Source organism: Cyprinus carpio, chromosome A6 (assembly GCF_018340385.1).
Source record: "Cyprinus carpio isolate SPL01 chromosome A6, ASM1834038v1, whole genome shotgun sequence".
In the NCBI taxonomy this organism is placed as follows: domain Eukaryota; kingdom Metazoa; phylum Chordata; class Actinopteri; order Cypriniformes; family Cyprinidae; genus Cyprinus; species Cyprinus carpio.
The window spans coordinates 19,887,147-19,912,726 of NC_056577.1; the positions used below are offsets into that span (position 1 = coordinate 19,887,147).

General features: G+C 37.2%; 2 protein-coding genes across 12 annotated transcripts in view; both read left to right on the top strand.

Annotated features, from left to right (window-relative positions):
* Positions 1 to 15,078, top strand: part of LOC109090267 (protein Shroom2-like) — a 53,141-nt gene extending 38,063 nt beyond the window's left edge. For 5 of the 10 annotated variants that reach the window (XM_042758320.1, XM_042758317.1, XM_042758322.1 and 2 more), the window contains 10 exons: positions 466 to 567; positions 2,857 to 2,874; positions 3,265 to 3,384; positions 3,573 to 6,120; positions 6,511 to 6,593; positions 10,770 to 11,351; positions 12,041 to 12,619; positions 13,239 to 13,419; positions 13,521 to 13,793; positions 13,897 to 15,078. In XM_042758320.1, the coding sequence (XP_042614254.1) occupies positions 466 to 567; positions 2,857 to 2,874; positions 3,265 to 3,384; positions 3,573 to 6,120; positions 6,511 to 6,593; positions 10,770 to 11,351; positions 12,041 to 12,619; positions 13,239 to 13,419; positions 13,521 to 13,793; positions 13,897 to 14,169 (4,759 nt within the window). In that variant the 3' untranslated portion in view covers positions 14,170 to 15,078. Of the gene's footprint in view, positions 1 to 465; positions 568 to 2,856; positions 2,875 to 3,264; positions 3,385 to 3,572; positions 6,121 to 6,510; positions 6,594 to 9,979; positions 10,055 to 10,769; positions 11,352 to 12,040; positions 12,620 to 13,238; positions 13,420 to 13,520; positions 13,794 to 13,896 lie in introns of all 10 variants that reach the window. The other 5 variants (XM_042758318.1, XM_042758324.1, XM_042758319.1 and 2 more) reach the window with 3 other exon arrangements.
* A 3,667-nt stretch (positions 15,079 to 18,745) lies between these two features.
* Positions 18,746 to 22,171, top strand: LOC109090946 (claudin-34-like). Of its 2 annotated transcripts, XM_042758327.1 has the most exons (3): positions 18,800 to 18,875; positions 19,214 to 19,239; positions 20,691 to 22,171. In XM_042758327.1, exon 3 carries the CDS (start codon positions 20,794 to 20,796, stop codon positions 21,454 to 21,456), a length of 663 nt encoding a protein of 220 aa, XP_042614261.1. In that variant the 5' UTR covers positions 18,800 to 18,875; positions 19,214 to 19,239; positions 20,691 to 20,793; the 3' UTR covers positions 21,457 to 22,171. The 2 variants fall into 2 exon arrangements, with proteins under 2 accessions (XP_018960322.1, XP_042614261.1); XM_019104777.2 differs by lacking the exon at positions 19,214 to 19,239 and having other exon boundaries at positions 18,746 to 18,875.
* Positions 22,172 to 25,580: the final 3,409 nt, after the last annotated feature.

Consider the following 25,580-nt stretch of genomic DNA (forward strand, 5'->3'; position numbering starts at 1 on the left):
GGAGAGAGAGACTAATGTTTTGTGTCGTTTTAAGGTTTTTTTTCCTTTATAAATCCTGCCTCAGTGCTGGCACTAATGTTTTTCTGAATGGCTAAAGTCTTTTTGTGCATGTGCTTCTCAACTCAGGCATAGCCATTAAAAACACAGGTTTCATTTATGTGGACTGTCTGTTTTTCCAGTGTATTTTTCATACGGTATATAACGTCTTAAGTATAACATTTTGTGGTTGTTTCGTCTGAATTGCTTATGTTTTTTACGCAAGGATATTTTTGTGTTTGCGTTCTTGCGTATAATGCTTGACTAATTACAGACAGTGTTGTGGCCCATGCTAGTATGTCTGTATTTTCCCATCACAGAGATGGCTTTTCATGTCTCCATTTAGAATTCAGCACTAGAGTCCCTGTCAAACTTTACTGAACTCAGAGATTCCGACTATGTGTCCCTCCCCCTTTTAACTCCCTTCAGGAGGATGAAAATGGTGGATATTGTAGCACAGAAAATGCCATCAGAGAGTGACGTGCATATGGCCCGGAGCTTTCTCACGAAGATTTTACGAAGTTCCATGAGGTATGGTATCAATGTATCCACAAGAAAACCCACTTCTAATCCTGTACCACCCAGTCATGTCATAATGATCTACAATCATATTCCCTCCATGGCCTTGTGATGTCATCCATCGGAAGTTCAGATTTGCATCTATTAGTTTTCCACCCTGCATATCCTCTACATTACTTAATCAAGGTTCCCACAATCATGAAAAACCTGGAAATATTAGGTAATTTTAAAATTGTGATTTCCAGGCCTTAATTTCAATTCCGAATGAATTGAAAATCTTTCTTATATATTTATTAATCCTTATCCAGTTTGGGAATTTATAGGAAGGTGTGGGAACCCTGTTCAATAGTTCATCTGCATCAGTCATGTCTATACTAAACAATATATGTGTGTGTGTGTGTGTGTGTGTGTGTGTGTGTGTGTGTGTGTGTGTGTGTGTGTGTATGTACAGGTCCTTCTCAAAAAATTAGCATATTGTGAAAAAGTTCATTATTTTCCATAATGTAATGATAAAAATTAAACTTTCATATATTTTAGATTCATTGCACACCAACTGAAATATTTCAGGTCTTTTATTGTTTTAATACTGATGATTTTGGCATACAGCTCATGAAAACCCAAAATTCCTATCTCAAAAAATTAGCATATTTCATCCGACCAATAAAAGAAAAGTGTTTTTAATACAAAAAAAGTCCACCTTCAAATAATTATGTTCAGTTATGCACTCAATACTTGGTCGGGAATCCTTTTGCAGAAATGACTGCTTCAATGCGGCGTGGCATGGAGGCAATCAGCCTGTGGCACTGCTGAGGTGTTATGGAGGCCCAGGATGCTTCGATAGCGGCCTTAAGCTCATCCAGAGTGTTGGGTCTTGCGTCTCTCAACTTTCTCTTCATAATATCCCACAGATTCTCTATGGGGTTCAGGTCAGGAGAGTTGGCAGGCCAATTGAGCACAGTAATACCATGGTCAGTAAACCATTTACTAGTGGTTTTGGCACTGTGAGCAGGTGCCAGGTTGTGCTGAAAAACGAAATCTTCATCTCCATAAAGCTTTTCAGCAGATGGAAGCATGAAGTGCTCCAAAATCTCCTGATAGCTAGCTGCATTGACCCTGCCCTTGATAAAACACAGTGGACCAACACCAGCAGCTGACATGGCACCCCAGACCATCACTGACTGTGGGTACTTGACACTGGACTTCAGGCATTTTGGCATTTCCTTCTCCCCAGTCTTCCTCCAGACTCTGGCACCTTGATTTCCGAATGACATGCAAAATTTGCTTTCATCCGAAAAAAGTACTTTGGACCACTGAGCAACAGTCCAGTGCTGATTCTCTGTAGCCCAGGTCAGGTGCTTCTGCCGCTGTTTCTGGTTCAAAAGCACATGCCTGTGCACGGTGGCTCTGGATGTTTCTACTCCAGACTCAGTCCACTGCTTCCACAGGTCCCCCAAGGTCTGGAATCGGTCCTTCTCCACAATCTTCCTCAGGGTCCGGTCACCTCTTCTCGTTGTGCAGCGTTTTTTGCCACACTTTTTCCTTCCCACAGACTTCCCACTGAGGTGCCTTGATACAGCACTCTGGGAACAGCCTATTCGTTCAGAAATTTCTTTCTGTGTCTTACCCTCTCGCTTGAGGGTGTCAATGATGGCCTTCTGGACAGCAGTCAGGTCGGCAGTCTTACCCATGATTGTGGTTTTGAGTAATGAACCAGGCTGGGAGTTTTTAAAAAGCCTCAGGAATCTTTTGCAGGTGTTTAGAGTTAATTAGTTGATTCAGATGATTAGGTTAATAGCTCGTTTAGAGAACCTTTTCATGATATGCTAATTTTTTGAGATAGGAATTTTGGGTTTTCATGAGCTGTATGCCAAAATCATCAGTATTAAAACAATAAAAGACCTGAAATATTTCAGTTGGTGTGCAATGAATCTAAAATATATGAAAGTTTAATTTTTATCATTACATTATGGAAAATAATGAACTTTTTTCACAATATGCTAATTTTTTGAGAAGGACCTGTATATATATATATATATATATATATATATATATATATATATATATATATATATATATATATATATATATATATATATATATATATATATATACATATATATACATATATATATATATATATACATATATATATGTGTATGTATGTGTGTGTGTGTATATATGCACTGAACTGCTGATATTGTCATAAGGACAATGTATGTGACGTCTAAGAGGCTCTGTTTAATTGTTGTGGCTCTTTCAGTAACAATTAAATATTATTTTTATTTCACTTCATGCATCCAGAAAGGGCCGATTTAAAGGGTATGTTGCCATTATATGAGTGTTGCGAGCGTGGAACTATGGTTTAAAGATATTTAACTTGGTGTTTGTAGGTATTTGTTAGGCTTTGCCTTTGTTCGTGGTTGACGTTTGAAAAACTTTGTGTTTATAGTGAATGAGTTCAACATTGGCATGCTCACAGGCTGCTTCTCTATCTCTTGCCATGATCATTACACTACATCCATAATCATCTACCATGTTTTGACACTCTCCTATCCTTTAGAATTGTTGTAGTGCTGCTTGGTGATCTGTGTTTGCCATTCGTTTTGAAGCTGTTCACAAAACAACATTTTATTGCCTTGTTTTCTAATCTTTCCTCCTTTGCTCTACCTCTTTTTCTATCCTTCTCTCTTTCCTGTTTGCTGCCCACAGGAGAAATGAACCCATGAGCAGACCTCACTCCTGGCATGCCACCAAGTTCAACGAGAGCCACTCAGAAGCCAAAAACCAGTCCACACCCTCACCAGTCTGGCAAACAAGAAATGATGCAAGGTAATTTGAGAGACAGAAAATAAATTGTTTCTGTCTGTATTGCTTCTTTCAGTAAAGATTTAGGGATGAAGGACTATATTTTTCCTTTTCACATATAAATTGAATGGCAGAATCTTTTCATTTGGCTTACTGCAGTTGCATTTGTTCATACAGCCTAAACACTCTTTAAATGTGTTTGTTTTTCTTAGTTCATTCTCCTCTGAACTCTCAGCCGGCTGGGAGCAAACAAATCTACGGCGAGTATCCGATCAGTTCAGCTCTTTGGGTAGTATGGACAGCCTAGAGCATAGCTCTCATCCCTGTCCACCTGGCCGTCTTTCCCCAAGCAAGTCCAACAATAACAGCACTGAACATTTGGGTGGTGGTAAACGAGACTCTGCATACAGCTCCTTTTCTACAAGCTCAGGAACCCCAGATTACACACTGTCCAAAATAAATGCTGCTTCCACTGAGAACATGCTGTACAAAATTAATCAGTGGGACTCAAGTGGCAGGAACAGCAATGGCAGGCATAGCCAAAGCCTAAGCGATGGGGTACGACAAGATGAGAGGCTTGGATACTTGCAGCATGTCACAAGTTCAGTTAGCCATGAGACCCCAAAAGCTGAAGAACAGCCAGGCACTCGGCATTCAAGCTCTGGAAGAGTTAGTATTGGACCTGTCTGGCATGTCCCAGATATGAAGAAAAACACGGTATCCTCCACCCCACCTCCCACTCCACCGACACGCAGTGATAGTTTTGCAGCTACCAAGGTACATGAGAAGGGTTTGATCACAAGCTCCTCTGAGGGCCTTGGTGTTCATGCCCAGTTAAAGCCTCAGGTAAAAGCATTACAAAAGGCAGGAGAAACTCATGAAAGTATGCAAAGGTCTCACCAAGTCAACGAGACATGTCTTGAGGGTCGACAGGATTATAACCTGCACTCCAAAAATGATTCCTCAAATCCCTACATTTCATCTGATGCACATCATCAGTATCCACACCGTATGTCATCAGACAAGACATACTCCCTATCAACGACAGATGTCAGGGATAGACATCAATCATATGCCTATGTTCCATACCATCCACGGCAGTACAGCGATGAGGGCACTTTCCACGCTCAAACTAGGACAATACCAGCACTGAAACCTCCATTCAGTGGCTACTTTAGCAGTATGCAGGAGCTGTCCACAAACAACAACATACAACTCAATAGCCAGAATCGAAATAGAAGGCCAGCTGCATCACTGTCCAGTCATGTTGGAGTTACCGCTCATCATATCGCTCAGGGAATGTCCCAGACTTCTTTAGTGAGAGTTGATGACTCTAAAGATTCTTCAGTCTCGGAAATGTCACACAGTGGACGGGACAGGATGTCCATAGGTTCACAAGGAGGAGCAAAAGACCGCTATTTCCCACCTCAGTCACAGCACCATGATACTGATCATAAAGACAATAATGCCTCCTTCAAACAAATTGACATCTATCTTCGCAATTTCTCTGTTCCAAGTAATCCCTTCAATATACCTGATTCAGCAAAACCTTCTGAACTGAGAGGGAGCCAAAGGCAACACCATGTGTCTAGCTCAAATGAGCATTCTGGTAGTTATCCTCCCAGTAAGCAACCCGAGCACAGGAGAAGTGCTGTTCATCTCAATCTTAAAGAGTACTCCCAACAACCCTTTCCAACTAAAAGCGAGTCAAAGATATGTCCCCAGAAAACACCTATGCTGTATTCTCTGGCCCAAGAGCACAATGACGACTGTCAAGATGAGATCAACAGTGGAAGTGCACAACAGGAAGCCCTTGACCGTCAGAGTGGCAAACAGGCAAGACGAAGTGACCGATTTGCCACCACCTTGCGCAACGAGATCCAGATGAGGAGGTCCCAGCTTCAAAAGAGTCAAAGCTCAGCCACTTTAGAAAGTCCTGTTGAAGCTGTAGAAGATCCTGCTGTCTGGAAGACCACTGGAACTTCTTCTCCCTCCTCGGATGGCTGCTTTTCCAGCTCATATAAAGACCATCTGAAAGAAGCCCAGGCCAGAGTCCTCCAGGCTACATCCTTTAGGAGAAAAGACCTTGAGCCAGTCTTGTTTGAGCATCCAGGTACTGAGGGTCCCACTCGGAAAGACACACCTCCGCTTCCAGGTGTCTCTGAGGTCCCACCTAGCAAACCCACCTCAGGGAGTAATCAGGTGCTTCGCATTGGTAGCCGCAAACGGTTTTCTGCAGAAAAGAAAGTTCAGTCTTTTTCTGAGCCAGATGAAATTCATGAAGTAGGAGTTAATGAGCGCTCCAGTGTGCCTGATAATGCTCCACCCTTGGAAAATCGGCACAGATTATTTGAGGCAGCGGGGAAACCAGTTTTCCCTAAGCCTATGCCAAAGCAAAACCTGCATATATCTGAAGACACCAGACTGTCCAAGTCGGGAGGCATGCATTATTCTGCAAAGAGTGACACAGCAGGGCAGAGAAACAGTGAAAGCTCAACCCCCATAGAGCACCACCTTAATGAAGGTCAGGATGGCCCCCACTCTGTGAACCGACAAGCCATGGTAGAACAAAAGCGACTTGGCACCTTTGCAGAGTATGAAGTCAAATGGAACATCCAAAGGAAAGCAGCCGAAACAAGGGTATCTGGACGATATCACTCTGCTGATAACATCCTTGATACAGGGAATGAGAGACAGAGTAACCCCATCTGTGTGCATGAAAGATCTAGATCCTCCCCTTCTGCTGACCTCTATGGGAAGGTTGGTTATTTCATATTTAATGAAGTTTCTCAGTTTTCGGTGATTTAATTCCATTGTTATTGTTCTAATTGGTGCAAACTGTTTTCAAAACATGTACTGTTTTTATTTAGAAACCATTATAAATCAAAAGTGACTTGAGTCTCAATTATGTCCCCAGTGAATAGCAATGATAGCAATATAAAGGCCAGAACTTAGTCAAACATTAAACCAAGTACAAAAAGTCACACCCTCAGACCAGGAAAGTTGCAAGTAAGATCACACAATCATGTCAAACAAATAAGACCGTAATTAAAAAAATCTGTATTCACAAAATAGCCAAAGTTAACAGTTGTTGAGATATTAATACCTGAATGAGGAAGTTACATTTTATATGTATTATATTCCTCCTAGAAACTTCCAGTTCAAGAAAAGAAGTCAGCTGACTATTCCAAACCTGAGACAAATCTCTGCGAACAGAATAAGAATAGTACAAGGTAAGTGCTGTATTTTTATTTTTCCATTGCCTTGCAAGTTGTTTTAAAGAGTAAAAAGATAATATGTAAGTTTAATGTGCTTGTTGAATATCACTGCACTTTTGTTGTTGTTGTTGTTGTTATGATTATCATGATACTCCTGGGCATGTTTAAAACTAAATCAGACAGCTCTTCCCTTTGTAATGGAAATGATACCAGTGCCAACAGTTCTGGCTGAGACTCTGTCGGCGAAACTATTCCAGTGTTAATGGCTCTGATCTTGAACTTGTTGCATACGAAAATCCACAGCTGGGCCATCAGTCAGCCCTCATTGGGTCAAAGACAAACAGTAGACTCTTTATAGTCCTTGCAGCCTTGGGATTTAGCCCAGCTGTGACAGCACTGCTATCCTCATTGACTGGGTTTTATTTCAACAAGATGGTTTTGAGCTGTAGGCACGAGAGTATGACATAGGAAGTGTCCAATAAGTCCATTCATAATAAGGCCAAAGAGTAAAATAGCAATCTAAATTACATTTTTGCTCTTCCTACTTCTGTAAAGGGCTTTTTTTTTTTTTTTTTTTTAAAGATTTTGCCCCATTTCAATATTTTAAAGTTGTAAAACTTTGCAAATATAGGATTTAATTCAAGTTTTACTCTGCATGTGCATGTAATCTAGTTGCTATTGCATTTTACCCTGAAAGAACCATGAATGGTAGCCCTGTACTCCTACTATGGAGAAACTTCAATGCTTAATCCAATTCTTAATGCCGAACATTCTGAATTTTAAAACTATCTGGATGAAGAATAGAAGGCTTGTTTGTATATTTTGTGCTTGAATAATGTATCAAACTGGCACAGAAAGAAAGTAGCACTAACTGTGTGAAGTTAAAGTTTTACAGTTCTACTGTTGGAGAACTTACAGCCTGATAGTATGGTTCACTGGGCATGAAATGACCTCCAGTTACCTTGGCAAGTTTTGAAATCACGTCTTTTCATGTCTAACCTGTGAAACATGTTAAATTGATCCTCACTTACTTTACCTCTCATCTTCTTTAATTAATAATCTAGCACACACAAAATGAAAAAAAACTGTTTCCTTTGAAAATGCAGTGTAAGGATAAGGGATTGATGGCTGGGATGTTATTCCATTTACATGCAAACTTTGTTAGTGGGGCTCCAATAGTGTAATTCAGATCAAATTGAATATGTACTCTCAATGTTTGAGATGCAAATTAATGTTTCAGTTAGTTTACATTGCCACTAATTTGACTCTTTCTTTCAAAACAACAGCAACAAGATCATTTTCCAGTGTCACAGATAGTTTCCAGTTGTGTGTGTAACATATGACCTACCTATTTATCTTAATATTTATCTAAAATTTTCATTTTTATAAAATAATCATTCTTGGCTTTCCTGGGTCATTCTCTTAGACTTCTATGTGTAGACGTAAGGAGTAGCAAACTTCAATAAGCATGTTACCGCCAAACATCAATCATCTAAAGCCTTGTAAATTGCCCCCTATGAAAGGTTTTGTCTTGATTCTTGCTTGTAATTAAGGTGCTGTGGAGAGCAACTATGAATTATACCATAGACCTGCATCTTCACTTCATAGCGCTATGAGATTTCTTAGAAATCGTTGTTTAAATGTCAAAGTCTTCCTGTCTCCCACTCAGTCATTTTACTTGCGTGCAAACATATAAAAATCGAATGTCCTAGCTGAAAAGTCCTAGCTGAAAGAATTCTTTACTTCAGTAAGTGATATTGACAGAGACTTCTAATGTAAGAAAACTTTTTTGCAACTCTTGACTTTATAAGTACAGCTAGTGTGGACTAAATCCAGTTGGAAACATTTCAATTGAGCTACAACCATTTTAGCCCCACCCAGGTGAGATTACATATGTTCAGGGCTACAGGAAGCACCTGTCGCTGAGGTGAGAACTCCCAATCATCAGAGGTGAGCGCTGCTTCTCATACAGCCAAGTTTCATATTTAATGCAAGGATTGCTATTTAGTTGTTTTATAGCAACTTTATATGGACAGAAGCATGAGTACCTGGATTATGGACTTTTTATGGACAGCAGCATGAGCATGAGTAGTTTTGAAGTCTTCCTGAGTCTGTAAGATTCAACGTAAGAGTTGTTTTCTTAGTTTATAGTTACCATTAACGATTCTTTTTTTGGCTTCATTCTATTTTTACTTAATTGGTGAATACAGGTCAGTGTTTGCATGTAAAATGCTTAGTAAACTATGAAAACATAGAGTTGCTTATCCACGTGGAGAGAGGTTTGGTATGTCTCTCCATTAGACGTTTCTGGTACTGGTAGATGTTTTGTCATATGAACTTTATCAAGCAAGGGAAGTTGGCAAGAGACTGATGTTTGATTATAGGTGGGGTGCTGTGGACAAAAGCTTACATGGTATTATAACGGAGACGTTCTGCGTGCCAGTTCATGTTGAGATCAAATGCATGTGTTAGACTATACTATCAGAAAGTACATGCATGCATTCTTTACTAATGTAATGACATCTGCAATGAAAGCATGAATCATATAACATTGAGAATGACTCTAAAAGTTCATACTCTGTATTTCTGCATCTGATGCTTCCTTCATTCATTTTTCTGCACTTTGCCTTTTGTCTTCTTTTTGTACACTGCCCAAGAGTTTTAGGTCAGTAAGATTTTTTCACTTTTCAAAATTAAAATTTTAAATAAGTGAGGATGCATTATATTGATCAAAAGTGAGAGTAAAGACTTTTACATTGTTAAAAATAAATAAATATTCCAGTGCTGTTCTTTGATATTATATTCATATATTCCTTAGGGGTGCACGATAAATATTGGCCGATAATTAATGCGCATCTCGTCAGTAAAGCCGGTTCTCTAATCAGTGGTAAGTTCCATCAGGTGCGTGATTTCACATAGAGCAGCGGTTACTACACAGAGCCGTTGTTAACTGACAAGCTGTGCAAATCCATGCTTGCTGATAATGAACGTGGATTTGCGCAGCTTGTACCGCTGATTAGAGAACCGGCTTTACTGACGAGATGCACATTAATTATCATCCGATATTTATCGTGCACCCCTAATATTCACAAAAATATTACGCAGTTTTCAACATTAATAATAAGAAATGTTTGTTAAGCACTAAATCAACTTCTAAATCAGGAGAAATTCAAGACTGAAGTAATGATTGATAATATATATATATATATATATATATATATATATATATATATATATATATATATATATATATATATTATATATAATTTTTTTTTTTTTTTTTTTTTTTGATTGAATAAATAAAGCCTAGGTGAGCATAAGACACTTCCCTTCAAATCATTTAAAAAAATCTTACAGACCTCAAACTTTTAACTGTAGTATAACCACTATCCATTCTACAGCTACTCACTTTACTCTTCTGTAATCTCTTTGTCTCTTTCTTTGGAGTACAGCCGCTGGTTCTATACTTCCATTAGGTAATTCAGTTTCCAGTGTTTTTCTGTGCAGTTCAGTAGATTTTTAAATTGGTATAATTAATTTGCACATATTGACTATGGGAGGTATCACCAAAATTATTGTACAGTAGAATCTCTATCAGTTGACACATTTCTAATGTTGCATGGTATAAATATATACCGTCACCCATCTCTAATAGACATCTGTAATAGGTGGCTTGCGAAGTCTAAAAAAAGAAATGCATTTTAATATCTCATTTAAAGTTACTTTTGTAGGTTGTTGTAATATTAGTGAATTTTCTCTTTCTCAAGCAATGTTCTATAAAATATTCACACAATAGCCTTCTTATTCCTCCCTGCCCTCCATAAATCTGAGTAGACAAGGGAGAATATAAAACATAAACGGAAACAATCAAGATTAAGATGGGAAAAGCATTCTCTTTGCCAGTTGCTTCAGAGGAAAGATCATTCATTCTCCACAGCATGACAGGCTTGTGGGAACAGAAATATGCAGGGTATGACATCCAGCCTGGGAGTTACCATGGAGAGATGGTGAAATGTTGGAGAAATCTCTGCCTGCCTATCGATTTACGCTGAACACAGTGAGGCTTTGTGCACCAAAAAGGACAAAATAAATTCAGAGTCTGGGCCTTTGATAAATCTTCTTTAATTGCATGCATTGGTAGATTAAGAATTTTTCTACAAATTTTACTTAATTTGTCCATTGTTTCCTTAGGTTACATGAAAAAGGATACAGTGAACTCGTATGCAAGGAGAAACCAGAAGAACCTCCTTTGGCTTTGACTAAAGAACTGGAGAAAAAGACTTTAGATCCTCCATCCTGTCATCATAAAACTGCACCGCATTTCTCTGACCATAGCACTTGCAGTGAACCTTCAACCCTCTCCAAAAACAAGAGCTCTGTTCTCTTGCCCCATCTGGAGAAGTACAAATACCCTGAGGGCACACCCCCTCCTCTTAGCAAATTTCAGGAGGTCCAGCCTGGACCATCAGGAGGAGTCTTGGCCTCACTTTCTCCTATCAACAATCAAAGCTCCGCCCCTCTTTCAGCCTCTGTTCCCTGGAAGGGTTCAGAGCACAGCAAAGGGCCAACCAGGGAGGAGGAGCTACAAGAAGAGCTTGTGCCTCCTCCCTTTCCACCTCCTCCCCCTCCAGCTGTCCTGCCCACTCAACAAACCGCTGGCCCGACCCAGCCCACCATGGAGGGGCAGCGTTCACCCTCGCCCCAGTTTGCTCCCCAGAGGCTGACTGACAAGCCCCCTGTCTCTGTCTCCATACAGGATGAAGCTCCTGGAAGGTAAGACTTTCTTTATTTAGAGTTAAATTCCGCCGTTCAGGAATTCTTTCAGGTCTGTGCTGGAATTCAGGGAGATTTCCACTGGCAAACCACAGCTGGGCTCCTTAAAACCATCGCTGGAAACTCTCCCTACAGCCCAGTAATTTAATGACAGTGCTTCTCTGACTGTCTCTTTATTGTATTCATGCACATACAAGGGGCTTATTCATATGTGTCCTTACTGCAGATTGCCCATGTGTACTGCAGTTCTGCAGATCAGTCATAAGAGTCGAACCTCGACTAATGGCTGTTGAAGAATATAATTTCTGGGGTTTTTTTTTGTTGTTGTTGTTGTTGTTTTTTGGAATATGGGAACTTTTTAGCAGTCTTACAGTCCGTAGTCATCAGAAACCTGGAGAAAACCAAGGTTTTAACCTGGACAGGAGGGTTTCAGTGATATAGTTGTATGATTCCTAACGATATGCGTGGATTTGGTCACAGGAACTGACATTTTCCTGTATGCAAAGCCTACTAGCCTTAAGTAAAAGATCAAGTTTCATGTTTTTCCACACAGATCATACCCATGAAAATTGTTTTGCTTGCTCCTATTGTGTTTGTTCTTTTGCCTAGTTTCCCTGTTTTTTCTTATGTTTTATTTCTTTCATTCACCAGAATAATATTTCTGTTTTCATTGTTGTTATTTTTTTCAGGATGGATAGGATTAAAGATGAGAACACATCAGTGAAGAAAGTTCCCATTAAGATTGTTCACTTCGAGAGTGACATTGAAAAAGAAAGTCGACAATATCTTGACCTGCCCATCGAGACCCCTGTCAGCTCTCAAGGACCTGGAGGAACTCCTCTTCAGAGTTTGGGGAACCCAGATCAGTCATACTCTCTGTTCTGTACGTACACCAGGCAAAAGGACCAGGGGCCTGGTCTGAGAGAAGCAGATATGGGTCCTCTGAAAGACCAGGGTCCACAAACCAACATGAACCCAGTATCTTATGCGTTACATAGCCTGCAGACGATCCCTTTTTCAGATCAAAGCAGCAACGGAGTGTCTTCACATCCCTCGCAGTCAGATGATGACAAAAAAACAAAGGAGCTAGCTAGAGACATAATGGACAAAGACAAGTCCCTAGTGGACATTTTAGACCAGAGTAAGATGAAGACCACCATGGATCTGATGGAGGGGATTTTCCCTCAGGGAGAGCAGTTACTGGAGGAGGCCCAACAGCGCAGGAAAGCTGCACCTAAACCGCTCTCTCCTCGCAACTCTGTAGAGAAGTCAGTATTTCTTACTTGAAAACTTTCTGTATTCCTATTTCCTACCCCAGTTTGCCAAATTTGTATTTCATTATTTATTATGAGAATTTACCCTTAATTGCAAACCTGTTGAGTAGGAAGACAGATTGAGCTTGGGTGTCTGATGTTCTGTTTTTATTTTTGATTTTTTAATCAGTAGTTCAGGGTCGCTGTTGAGCCCTACTGTGGTTTTCATAAAAAAAAAAAAAAAAAAAAGAAAGAAATCTGAGAAGGGTATTTCGTGAATATTTAAATTGTAGCCTTTCCTATTCTACTTTTTCATTCAAGTTATCATTCATAAGCATGGTTTATTTTTCTTGTTGCAAATATTGGGCACTGACTCATCTAGCAATCTGGCAGACTTTGTGTAAATCTGAAGTCACTGAAGCAGAAGGGTGAAAATAATCATTCTTAAACTCACCCCTGTCTGCCATTGTTTGGGCAAACGCATAATCCCGCCTCAAACTCACATCATTGATTTTGTTGGTTTGTTTGTTTGTTTTTAATAATGTCACAAGTAATTCTGTGGTGTTTGGATCAGTTGTTTATATTATGATCAATTTATGTTTCTCATAAAAGTCAAAAATCTGTGGGTTCTCAGGAAAGAGGAGGACAGCCCGGTGGCAGCCACTGCTTTAGGGACTAATTCAACCTACTACAGTACATCTGCACCCAAAGCAGAGCTGCTGATTAAGATGAAGGACATGCAGGAACAGAGTGTGGAACACAGCTCCGAGGAGGAGCTGGAGGAGGACGATGAAAGTGATCTTGCCAGCAGGAAGGTACTAACATGCTGTAGCAACACATCTGTGATACAGTAAGATACTTCTTATTAGTCCGTTATATCAGGTGACTTTGTCCATGTTTATCTTTCTCTTTGCAGCAAGAGTTGATTGACAGTCTCAGCAAGAAGTTGCAGGTGTTGAAGGAAGCTCAGGAGAGTCTACAGGAGGATGTGCAGGACAACAATGCTCTCGGGGAGGAAGTTGAGGCCATCGTACAGGGTGTTTGCAAGCCTAATGAACTTGAAAAGTTCCGTATGTTCGTTGGAGATCTTGATAAAGTGGTCAACCTTCTGCTGTCTCTGTCTGGACGCTTGGCTAGAGTAGAGAATGCCCTGAACAGCCTGGAGGAAGACGCTTCACTGGAGGAGAGGGTGAGACTGAAAAAGAGGGATTTGGGAAAGCATTTGAGATTGATGTTGTGGAGGATTGACAAAAACTTGATATTGATTGAAAACGTTCGTTTTCATTCCGCAGCGTACACTGACAGAGAAACGCAAACTTCTGATCCGTCAACATGAGGATGCTAAGGAGCTGAAGGAGAATCTGGACAGGAGAGAACGGGTGGTCTACGACATCCTGGCCAGCTACCTGTCAGAGGAGAATATGGCTGACTATGAGCACTTTGTGAAGATGAAATCCGCCCTTATTATAGAGCAACGAAAGCTTGAGGACAAGATAAAACTCGGGGAGGAGCAGCTCAATTGTCTGATGGACAGTCTCCCAATGGACCAGAGGATAAGCAACTGAGGACTTAAAAAACAGTTCATGCAGTGATCACTCTTAATAACAGGGTTCCAAAGCAGTCCATAATGTGCTCCATTTACTGCCAATGGAATTGCATTCTGGTCATATATTGAGTGGTCCTCGTCTGCCCTGGCAGACAGCATTTTGGCATGACTCATGAAAGTGCTGGGCACTTTCAGATCGTGATTTGACCAAATCACCTGTCGGCTGATCTTATACTTTCATGACCTTTCAATGATACACGACCCATAGAATTATATGGTGAATTAATAATACATTTTAAAAGACGCTTTAAATTTTTTCTCACATCTATTTAAATAGATCATGCCCTTTTTGCCCCTATGTGCTCTCAAAACTTGACACTCTGTATGTCTTGCTCACTCACTGTGCTGTATCTTTTTAACCACTAGAGGGCAATGAAAGACACCTCAAAATGTCTATTGCCTGAACGCCAATACAAACACTTGTGATTCAAACATACACTCAAATCCCAGTGGCATAAAGCTTTGCACATGTAAGCTGTGTTTCTATTTACCCCAGGAGGTTGTAATTAACTTCCGAAAATGACTTTTTGATGGTGCATTATTTCAAATGACGTGTCACTTTCCTGGTCATGTTAAAAATAAATCAGTTATATTTTTAGTAATTTATTTTAGCCTTTTGAATCTTTGTATATAACTAGAATAGGCTAGAATTGTACTCTTTCACTTTATTTTAGCCAAGCAAACTACCACTTTAGTCTGCGCGCTTTTTATAGATGTATTTCACCATACAATGCATTGTAACATCAGAATTAGGATTGACTGTAAGTATTCTGCTGTTTAAAGAATCTAGACTTGCATAAACTCTAAAATATTATTTCACTAAGGATCCAGTGCTTGTCTATAAAATACCAGCTGCCTTTTACTCCAAGTCATGTGCATGTGTCATTTATAATTTCTTCTGTAATATATTTGTGGTTTGATGTTTAATTTATGGACTCAAAGTGAACAAATGAATATACTCAAGAAGGGAAAAAAGCATCATATACAACTTACATCTTACACAACATGTAATATATTAAGTAGTGACAGTATTACAGATAGCTAATGAAAAGCAGCATCATGAGTGCATTGCATTTGACATTGTTCCTCTTAATTATCAAGTGTTTTTCTTAAAAGATGCATTGCACAGAAAAGATAGCATGTCTTACTTGATTGTAGCATAAAATATAACTTTTTAGCTGCTTTAACAGTGACATTATTTTGGAGGGCTTTTAAAGCATGCAATGAATTCCTGTCTTTCATGTGAGAGCTCAAGCTGGTCCACCGTTACTATATATTATATACTGACCTTATGGCATGGATGCAGTGACGCACATATTCATTGCTTCCAACAATATTGCAGAAATAGCACATGTATTTGTCAATCAAGATTAATTTATTCTACAAACAAAAGTGTCTGATAATCTGTGAGGTAAAATACTTTTTTAATATGACTGTTCCTCTTATGTAAGTGTACATAATTTTAAATATACCATTATTAGTTTTTTAAAACAATCCACAATCCATAATAAAGAAATTATGTTTTAGTGTTATTATAGTGGCACGTTAATACAACATTATTTGTATCAGTGAACAATTTAAATTATTATTTTTTTTTCATGTCATTACATTATTCAGAGCTTTAAAAAAAAAAAAAAAAAAATCTTATTTTATCTATATTTTATGATATGTCCTCTGTAGAGGACACCAGGACTTTAAAAAGTCCTGTTTTTAAAATAAATAAAAAGACATAAATAGACATGAAAGGCAAAAACTGTTTTTTTTTTCTTTTAAATCCACAATCCATTTTTATTTATATACCAGACTTTGTATAAAAATGATTCTCTAATTAGATATAACAGAATGATTTGATATATATGCAACATGAGTAAAATGCCTAGGTTGTCCCATTATGTACAATGTATCTATAAAGTATATGTAATTTGCATATTACTTTGTTTTTGGTTGAACATGTAATGAAATAAGAAGTGATTGATAGTAATAATAATCAACAATATCATAATAAAACATAAAATATTCACATAAAAATATAAAAATAAAATCTCTCCCACTAATTATTGGTTGTGTCTCCCAGAATGTGTAATAAACATGCTTTTAGTCCTGGTGTCCTCTACAGCGGACATGAAATCAACGTCCTGTTTTGTAACATCATAACATCATTAACAGTCATATTTTGATTTGAAACCCCATAACATTTTCCTGAGATGTTGATTTATGACAAACAATTGGAAAATTAGTCAGATTTAATAAAAAATATTGTCATATGTTGAATTTGATCACTAATGTCAGCCATTTTAAAAGACCAAGAGGGATTAATCATGGTTAAACATCCGAACATTGTGTATTTCTGAAAAGCCCTGAGTGTGCTCTGTACAGGACATGCAGATTTGTAAGGTCTCAGAGAAGAAAAAATAATGTCCTCTACAGAGGACAAAACTCCATAACTGGTTGTCAGGTGGATGTAACTAAAAAAAAAAAAATGAAGTCATTGTTGTCAGATTTTATTGATCATTTGAAATATGATATTAAAATCTGTTCAGCGAGCGGCTGAAAGGAGCTGCGCTTACAGTTAAAAAACAGATATGTCGCTTCTCTAATTTTACATGCAGAATAGCCGAAATCACAGCACAGCTATTGTCTTCAACTTGTCTGTAGCCTGTTTAAATTTATCAGACGACGGCACGATTATAAATCTGGCTTTTTGTACAGATTAACATCTTGGAAGGGAGAGCTGGTTAGTCTTAATGGGTCGTGTTTCAGTCACTATTTCATATTCATCCCGTCATCTGACAACAAACAGTCAAATATATCAATGAAAACATTTTCGAGAATTTAGCTGCATCAAAAAACAGTAGGTATGTGTCACAGAGAGGCAAACAAATGTAATAATAAATGATAAATGTACATTTTGCATGTTCAGAAATGAGCTGCCCTGTCTTGCGGAAACACAAACAGGTTTGTGTACTGTAAGTAAATTGCTCAATGCAAAGAAAGAAGTAATAAGAACGTGGTATTTCTTTTTTTTTTTTTATGTGTCTAATAGACAAGTTCTTTGAAAAACATCTATGACCTATGAAACATGTCTACTCTTCATGCTCTATTAACTATGGTTTCACTAATAATAAAAATATATTACATAAAGCATCCATATTTCTCCATATTAATTAGATTAAAAACTTAAAGGCCTGGTTTCAAAACTTAAAGGCCAGGACTAGGCCTTAGTTAAATTAAGATATTTAAGCAACTTTTACAAAAATGCCTTAGAAGAAAATGTTCCAGGTGTGCATCTTGACACAGAACAATGACACTGACATATTTTAAGATATGTCAGAGCAAGATATTTTCAGTTGAGACAGCTCAAACATGTATTTTAGTCTGGGAGTAGCTTAAGCCTTGTCTGTGAAACCGGGGTATTTTAAGGAACATTTAGAACAGATAAAAATGTGATTGAATTGCAATTATTCATGAGTTAACTCATGATAATCATGCGATTAATCATGATTAAATATTTGAATCGATTGACAGCCCTAAGTTAAAATGACAAATTAAATGTAGGCTTATGCTGGTAACTCATCAGTGGACTTTCCTCGTCAATATAGGCTATATTTTTTCACATTTTCTCATTGTTACTAATTTAAGTTTTTATATGAATGAACCTCTAAAGGGAACTGAAAAAAGTTTCAATCACATTTTCATTCTACCTGATAAAGTATCATTTATGAGCTGAGCTGCTTTGTTTAAAGCCATTACCGGGGAAAACACTATATTTCTGACGTTCCAAAAGCACCTCCTACTGGCAGAGAATGAATGTGCATTTTTTTTAGTAATCCAGTCTGCAACTTTTGTTCAGACCAATGCGAAAATTGACCCACATAAATCCGTTTTAAATGATATAATAATTTATACTTCCAATTCATCCCTTTTCTTAAAAAGATGGTTTAAAGGTTCAATTGTGAGGTTTATCATTTTATAATTTATTTAGTTTTTTGTTAAAACATTACTATTTCGTGGTCTACAACATGAAATAATAAAAGTGTCTGCTAAATGAATAAATGTAAATGTAAATTAAAGAATCCCATTATAACATGTACATAAAAAATGTAGAAACATTGGACACAACAAAGTGGCACCATTGTGCAGCAGCAAGCATCATGACAAAAAAGGAACCTTGAGGTTGATCTATAGGTAAATGTGTGCAAATGTATAGGGCCCCATTCCCATACTTGCTTGGGGCCCCAAATTCACTAAATCCGCCCCTGCTGTGACCTGCTTGTGTTTACAGGTGAAACTTTAGATAAAACTACGCAAATAACACGTTACAGTACATTGTGTGAATATGCATACACTATAGGGACGTTCACAGTGAATAATCTACAAAACAACTATACATTATATTTAGCTGACCATCTGGAAAGGCTGAAGCAATAGGCAAGGTAACAGAAGGTAATTCAGAGTAATTAGCATTGTTTGGCATTGGTCCTCTCCACCCTGTTTTATCCATTTATTGAATATTCTACATTAATCATTAACCACAGTTGTACTTGTCTGTTCTCAAAGTTGTGATTTCCGCTAGTTTGGTATGAGCGGCAGAGGTGAGGAGCTCTGTGTTTTAGATGAAGCGATTTACAGTTTAGAAGATGCTTCAGAGCTCAAAAGGTTTCTCAGGTAAGCAGGTTTATTTACTGACATTGCCAAGGATGTATAAATACATTCTCAATTTTTACACAAACGTTGATGGGGTTATAAAGTTAAAATTGTGGATAACAAGAGCTGGAGAAACTTCTGGAAATAGTGAAAAGGTCATAACTACAACAACTGAATGCTCTTAATACACTTTGCAACAATAAATATGACATGTTTTGGCTATGTAATATGGGGGAGTTGTTTACTGGGGTGTGGGTGGGTAAAGTGTTAAGGAAATCAATTCCCCAAAGCTCTGTTAATTTCTGCCATTTTTGTTTTCCTGTGCGTGAAGAAACTGATTATTGTAAATGACTTTTCAGCTTATCCTGGAACAGGATAACTCCAGGTGTGCAGGGAGCCAGGCAGGAAATATTACATCTCTCTCTCTCTCTCTCTCTCTCTCTCTCTCTATCTATCTATCTCTCTCTTCTTGTCCTCTCTTTCCTCCTCTGCCTGGTCTCAAATGCATAGCCTTGTGCTTGACCTTCAACAGTGTGCTTTTTCCTCCCTCTGGAAACATCGCTCATCACCACAAACACTACATGTGAAAAGCATTTTCTTCGGTCTCAAATGGTTGCTTGACTTTGACCTTTTGTGTCCAAAGGAAGAACTTTGTATATTCCAAACATTTACTTGTTTTGTGAATTGTCAAGAAGGCTGTGGCACTTTGGGATGCAGGTTTCAATCTGATGTGCGTCATGTCCCATTCCTCTTGCTTTCTTCCTGTATTTTCCTGTTTTCTCTTTACTGTCATATCATAAAAGATATAAAAGCCCATAAAAAAATCCAGAGGGGGTGTTTGTGGTCCTTTCGAAAATTTCAGTAAAAAGCTTAACATTCATTTGAAATCATTACTGTATCTTTTTACTTTGTGATGACTGGTCAGAAATCATGATATTTACTGTCAATTTTCTATCGACATCCCAGGAAAAAGAATCATATCTTTTCCTTGAGCTTTCAATAGAAAAATGCCTTAGATTTTTTTCTTAAAACAAGTTAAATATTTTACAAATAATATTTTACTTTTTTTTTTTTTTTGGCATTTAATTTATTTCAGTTTCTTTTGCTTAAGTACGGTACAATAACAATACAAAAGTCAATTGTTTACTTGTATTATAATTTTTATCATTTCGAATTTAATGATTTTAATTATTTCATTTACCACATGTTGTGTACGTAATATCATGCTTACTATTTTTTCCAACACAGTATAAATGCATCTTTACATATGAATAAATGAACTACCATTTAAAGGTTTCGGGTCGGTAAGATTACAAAAAAATAAAATAAAATTAAGAATTCTTCTTTGATCAAAATACAGTAAAACAGTAAAAAAGCTTTCAGCAATATCAATTTTCAGCAGTCGTCACTCCTATCATCAGTGTCACAAATTCCTCAGATTCAAAAATCAATCTTGCTGAAACATTTCTTTTTATCAGTGTTGACAATAGTTGTATGTTTTTTTTTTGTATTCCTCCATCATTCCTTTTTTTATTTGTCTTTTCATTTTTTTTGGAAATCATATGTGAATAGAAAGTCCAAAAGAACAGCATTTTTTAAATATATATTTGTAACAACGTAAACGTATTTACTGTCACTTTTTATCAAACTAATTGCTGAATAAAATAAATAATTATTTAAAAAAAAAAATCTTACTAAACTCAAACTTTTGACTGGTACTAGTGGCCTCTATATTTTAGGAATGGGGTGTTCTTGGTGTGTAGAATTAATTTTTTTATGCAAAATTTTTCCATAATATACTTTTTAGGTTAAAATAGCTTTTCTTTAATCTGACAGAAGTGTTATGACAGCGATGTAGCCATGGTGCTGAAGGACAGTGTGTAAACCTGAGGAGGAAATACTCATCACCACCTGGTGTTGGGTCTCAGCTGTTTTAGCAATGGCTTACCTTGCCCAGTCAGTCCATCGGCAGTTTGCAGGGCTGGTGCTTGGGTTTGTAGGATGGATAATGACAGCCTCTGTTTCTGGGGTGAACGACTGGAGGATATGGTACGTGGACAATCAGACAGTCATCACGGGAGGAATGGCCTCGGTGGGCGTGTGGCGTGTCTGTTTCAACAGCCACATTTTAGACTCGGCTGAGATCTGCAAAAGCATCAGCCTTACAGATTCATTCACTCCACTAGAAATAGCAGCTGCCCAGGTGCTTTGCATGGTTGCTGTTGGTGTGGGGGTGATCGCAAACCTGGTGGCGGGACATGCGGTGAGAAATGCCATCTTTGGGGTTGACAACGGGCATGTCAGACTGACCTTTGTGATGGCGGGTTCCTTATACTGGCTAACTGCAGTGTGTTTGCTGGTGCCAGTCTTTTGGAATATGAATTCTGTACTAGCGAATCTCACAATAGACTTCCCACCTGACTTCTACTTGCCTTCTGCTCCAGTAAAACAGGAAGTCGGTCCAGGGATTGGGATTGGGATCGGTTCAGCTGGCCTGCTCATTGTAAGTGGACTACTCTTACTGTGCTACAGGTATCCCAAAACAAGTGGAGAAACGGGACATTTTGACAAAAATCCAAGGGATGAAGGCTTTCTTGGTTGAATTGAAGAGAGTATGGATGAGGGGAAGATTAACCCAGCCTATGAATCAAAGAAGATTGAATAATAAAGTGTATCACTCGATGGAGGACACTGAAGGCTCTAAACACAATTTCTTAAAATATTTGACTGTTTGAGGAGAACTTGATCGAACCAAATATCTAGATACAGTTTATTTAAATGAATGTGATAGAATTATATAATTATATAATTATATAATAGATTAATAGCAATAAAGACAAACACTTTGAGGCAATTTTATTGGTATCAAATCGTTAATATGTTTTTATGAGATGATATAACACTGGACTTGTAAAGCTGTCTTATTATTGTTATATAATGTGCAGGGCACACAATGCTATAAGAGTATACTCACCTAAATGCCTGTAATGTAAATATATGCATTTAAAACTTGGGGGGAGTAAGATTTTTCAATGTTTTTGAAAGAACTCAGCTTTACGCTCACCAAAGCTTCATTTATTTTATGGGGAAAAAAAAGCTTAAAAACAGTAATAACATTGTAATAAATGTTAAATGTTAATAATGTTAATAATAAACGTTTTCTAATAAGTGACCCTGCCTGTGAACACCCTGCTAAAGTCATTTTTTTGTGATTTACTGATTTCTACATAAAATCATATAAAGCTGTAGAACATTTTGTGAAAATATAACCTTTATATCTTTAATATTGACTGAGTATACGGCCATGTCAAAGATTGAAATCATAGTGAAATTAATGGTTGAAATCAAACTTTGATGCTTGTTATCTCATAATTAGAGTTTGAGACTATAGCCTGGATTTCACAGACAGGGTCATATATAATATATTTATAAAAAATGGGGTAATGGTTTAATTTACTGAATTTTCAGCAACCATTACTCCAGTTTTCAGTGTCACATGATTCTTAAAAGATCATGATTACTGTCACTTGCAATTAATTTAATGTTTCCTTGCTGAATAAAAGTATCAAATTCTTTAAAACAAAAAATCTTACTGACCCTAAACTTTTAATAGTGTGTGTATTTGTATAAAGTACATGTATGTGAACATGTTAATGTATTATTCTAATTTATATCATTATTATTTTAAAGTAAAAGTGATCTTTGGATCTCATTTGATTAAAAATTGAGTAGTGCTATATGAACTATTTTGCATTGTTGTTTAGACTCTACTTACATACATTCATCTGCCAATAAAAAGCTATTAACGCAAAATATCTTGAATTTGATTTAAGATATGATTTAGCGGACTAAGAGCGGGGACAAGTTGATTTCACCCTGCCATGAGTGGAATGAACTTTACTGTTATTTCACAGCTTGATACTTGCCCTTATTAATGTGTTTTTCATCACCCCCCATGGGCTTTGAGTTTGTTACTTGCCAACATTTAATCTTGTTAAAATTGAACATTAATTTTGACAAATCCCATTGGATATTACATGATTTTCTTCTGATAAAGGGAAATAATTTATTGCCAATTAAAGGTGCTTTTTGTTTTCGGTGTTGGTTCAGTCCATCGAGGTCCCTTTAAGAGTTTTGATGATTTAACCATCTAAAACACCCCAAAATGTATCCACAAGAAGAGGTGTTAAGGTTCATAAGAATTTGTCTGCCAGGATGGATCCCCATGGCCATTGTCGATTTGACATGTTTTGTTCTGAGAAAGAGGTGAAAGAAACATCCTGACAGAGAAGAGCCAATAAAAGACTGAGACGAAAGCATTATCTTAGAGAGGGCAACTAGCACAAACACGTTTCAGCTCTCATGTGACCGAGAGTGGCGCATGATGTTTGTGGAACCTCCTTTACAACAGTCTGTTAGTATACTGGCAGACAAAACAAACGGCCTGTGCCTCAAAAGGATGGAAGAGGGATATCAAAACAATAGAGTTTCTTTGCTGAAAACCCCATTCTTTTTTTGCAGCATATGAGACATGATATCAACACTTTTTATATTATCACACATACTGTGATAAGAAAGTAAGGACAAAGGTGAAGGGCAATGAACAATATCTGAGTCCGCTGAACAGTGAATATTCCCATAACAGTGTTCAGCATAGTCATGACAAATAAAACAATATACTTGGAGTGCTTTTTTTTTTTTTTTTTTTTTTTTTTTGAAGATTAAAAATGTTTAACGGTGCTTTTCTTTGTTGTAGAATAAAATAATTCCATTAATTGTATTTTTTGAAGGAACAGTTAATCGTTTACTTTGTCTCAAGTTGCTCCAAATTGTATAAATCTCACTTTTTTGCACTTTTTTGAAAATCTAAAGGACCAAAGGTAGCACACTGTCCCTTTGGTTTTTTAATGTCCTTAATTAAAGTTTAACTGCTTTATGGATTATAAACTGATTACAGATGAGATTAGAGCAAAACCAAAGATTAAGAATATCTCTGTACAGTCATTTTGCTTGTGGACATCAATTGTGTCTGTCAAAACCATCTTTACCAATTTATAGAACATTTGGAGTCATAATGATTATAAATAACAGATTTTCCAATTCCAATTTCCACTAGTTTATGGTGGTTTGTTGTGCACAGAGTTACAGAGAGAGAGAGTCTTTCACAGGGATTCCTAATAATCAATTGCATTCAAAAAGTATTATTATTATTAATATTATTGCTTAAATATGCACTAAATGGGCTATGAAAAATAGTAATATTTCAAAATAATTAAGCAGTTTTGGTGTATTGTGGGTGTGTACTGCAGGGTGTGTTGTGTGATCATTTGCTGGGTGTGCATGTGATCACACTTCTGGGAGTGTTGCGTGATCAGCACAGCTGGTGCAGTGTTTTTTTGTTTGTTTTTTTCCACCTGCGTCAGATTTTCACCTGTGAGAAACCACTGGCATTTTTAGACTATCTTGTTATTTCTTTTAAGTATCTTTACTGGCCTTGAGCTGCAGCTTGTATCTCATCTACACAGAGGTCATTTTACCCTCTGCTGTTATGTTCATGCCCTTTTGCTTAGCAAAGCAACTAAGTAAAGGGTATAAACTCAATGAGTAACACCAAATATTAAGGACTTGATGGTATAATTTTACTTGAGGACATTTATTACAAGTCTGTATACTAAACCTGCTGCACAGTTTATTTGTTTTTTGTCTGATTCACATACATGCTTGCTTAAAGCAGTTTTCTAAGCTTGTGGTCTAAGTTTATATTCATATGTGTGTGTGTGTATATATATATATATATATATATATATAGTCACAGCAATATGTTTACTAATCGGTGCAGTTAATAGTCTACTGCTTAAAATGCCACGTTTTGGACACAAACTGTAAGGTTTATCTTTGAAACAGTTATTTTTCCAGTTTGATAAAGTGATTTTAAACAGTTTTGTAATATTGCAAAGATTCTGTTAGGTATATAATGTGTTTAAATTGCATTTTGCCATCTCTTTAATATGCTGCAACTGCAAGTTATTGGAACATAATTCTAAGCCTGGGATGATGCCTGGGAAGTTGCTTCATAAAAATAGATTTGTTTGTTTGTTTGTTAATTGAAAAGGGGGGAAATTATTTTAACAGGGCTGACAACTTCACAAGAAATACACAAGTCAACTAATGCACTGTCAACTACAATCAAATATAAAGAAAGAGAGAGAGTACATTCTTTTGAAAAAATAAATGAAAAAATACAAAGAGTATCAATGTGGATTTTTGATGTGTTTTGAAAAATTGTAAGTATCCCTATTTTCCTGTACATTTATTTCATGAGTGATGTGATTACTTTTCACTGAATGAATCAGACTTTGCATGAAATGGATTGCATTTTCAGTAATAGTGCAGCAAGCATATTTGTGTTCTTTTGCTTATTGTTCTCTGAAGAGAAAGTTATTAAAAGGAAAATTATGAGATCACAGTTTACAAATATATAAACAAATACATTGTTTGTGAATGGTGTTTATCCTGCATGTTTAAAATTTAGTTGCATGTGTTCGTTTATCAGCTTCTTTCACTCCCGATTGTTTGCAGTGAGCTGCATTAGGACATTGTTCCTAATGAGCTGAAGACACACCATTTCCCCTTTCTGAGAGCCCAGGGTACGTCTCCTCCCAACCAGAAGCTGGAAATGAGTGTTAATAGCTAAACATCTAAGTCTAAACATGCCGCCCATTTTCA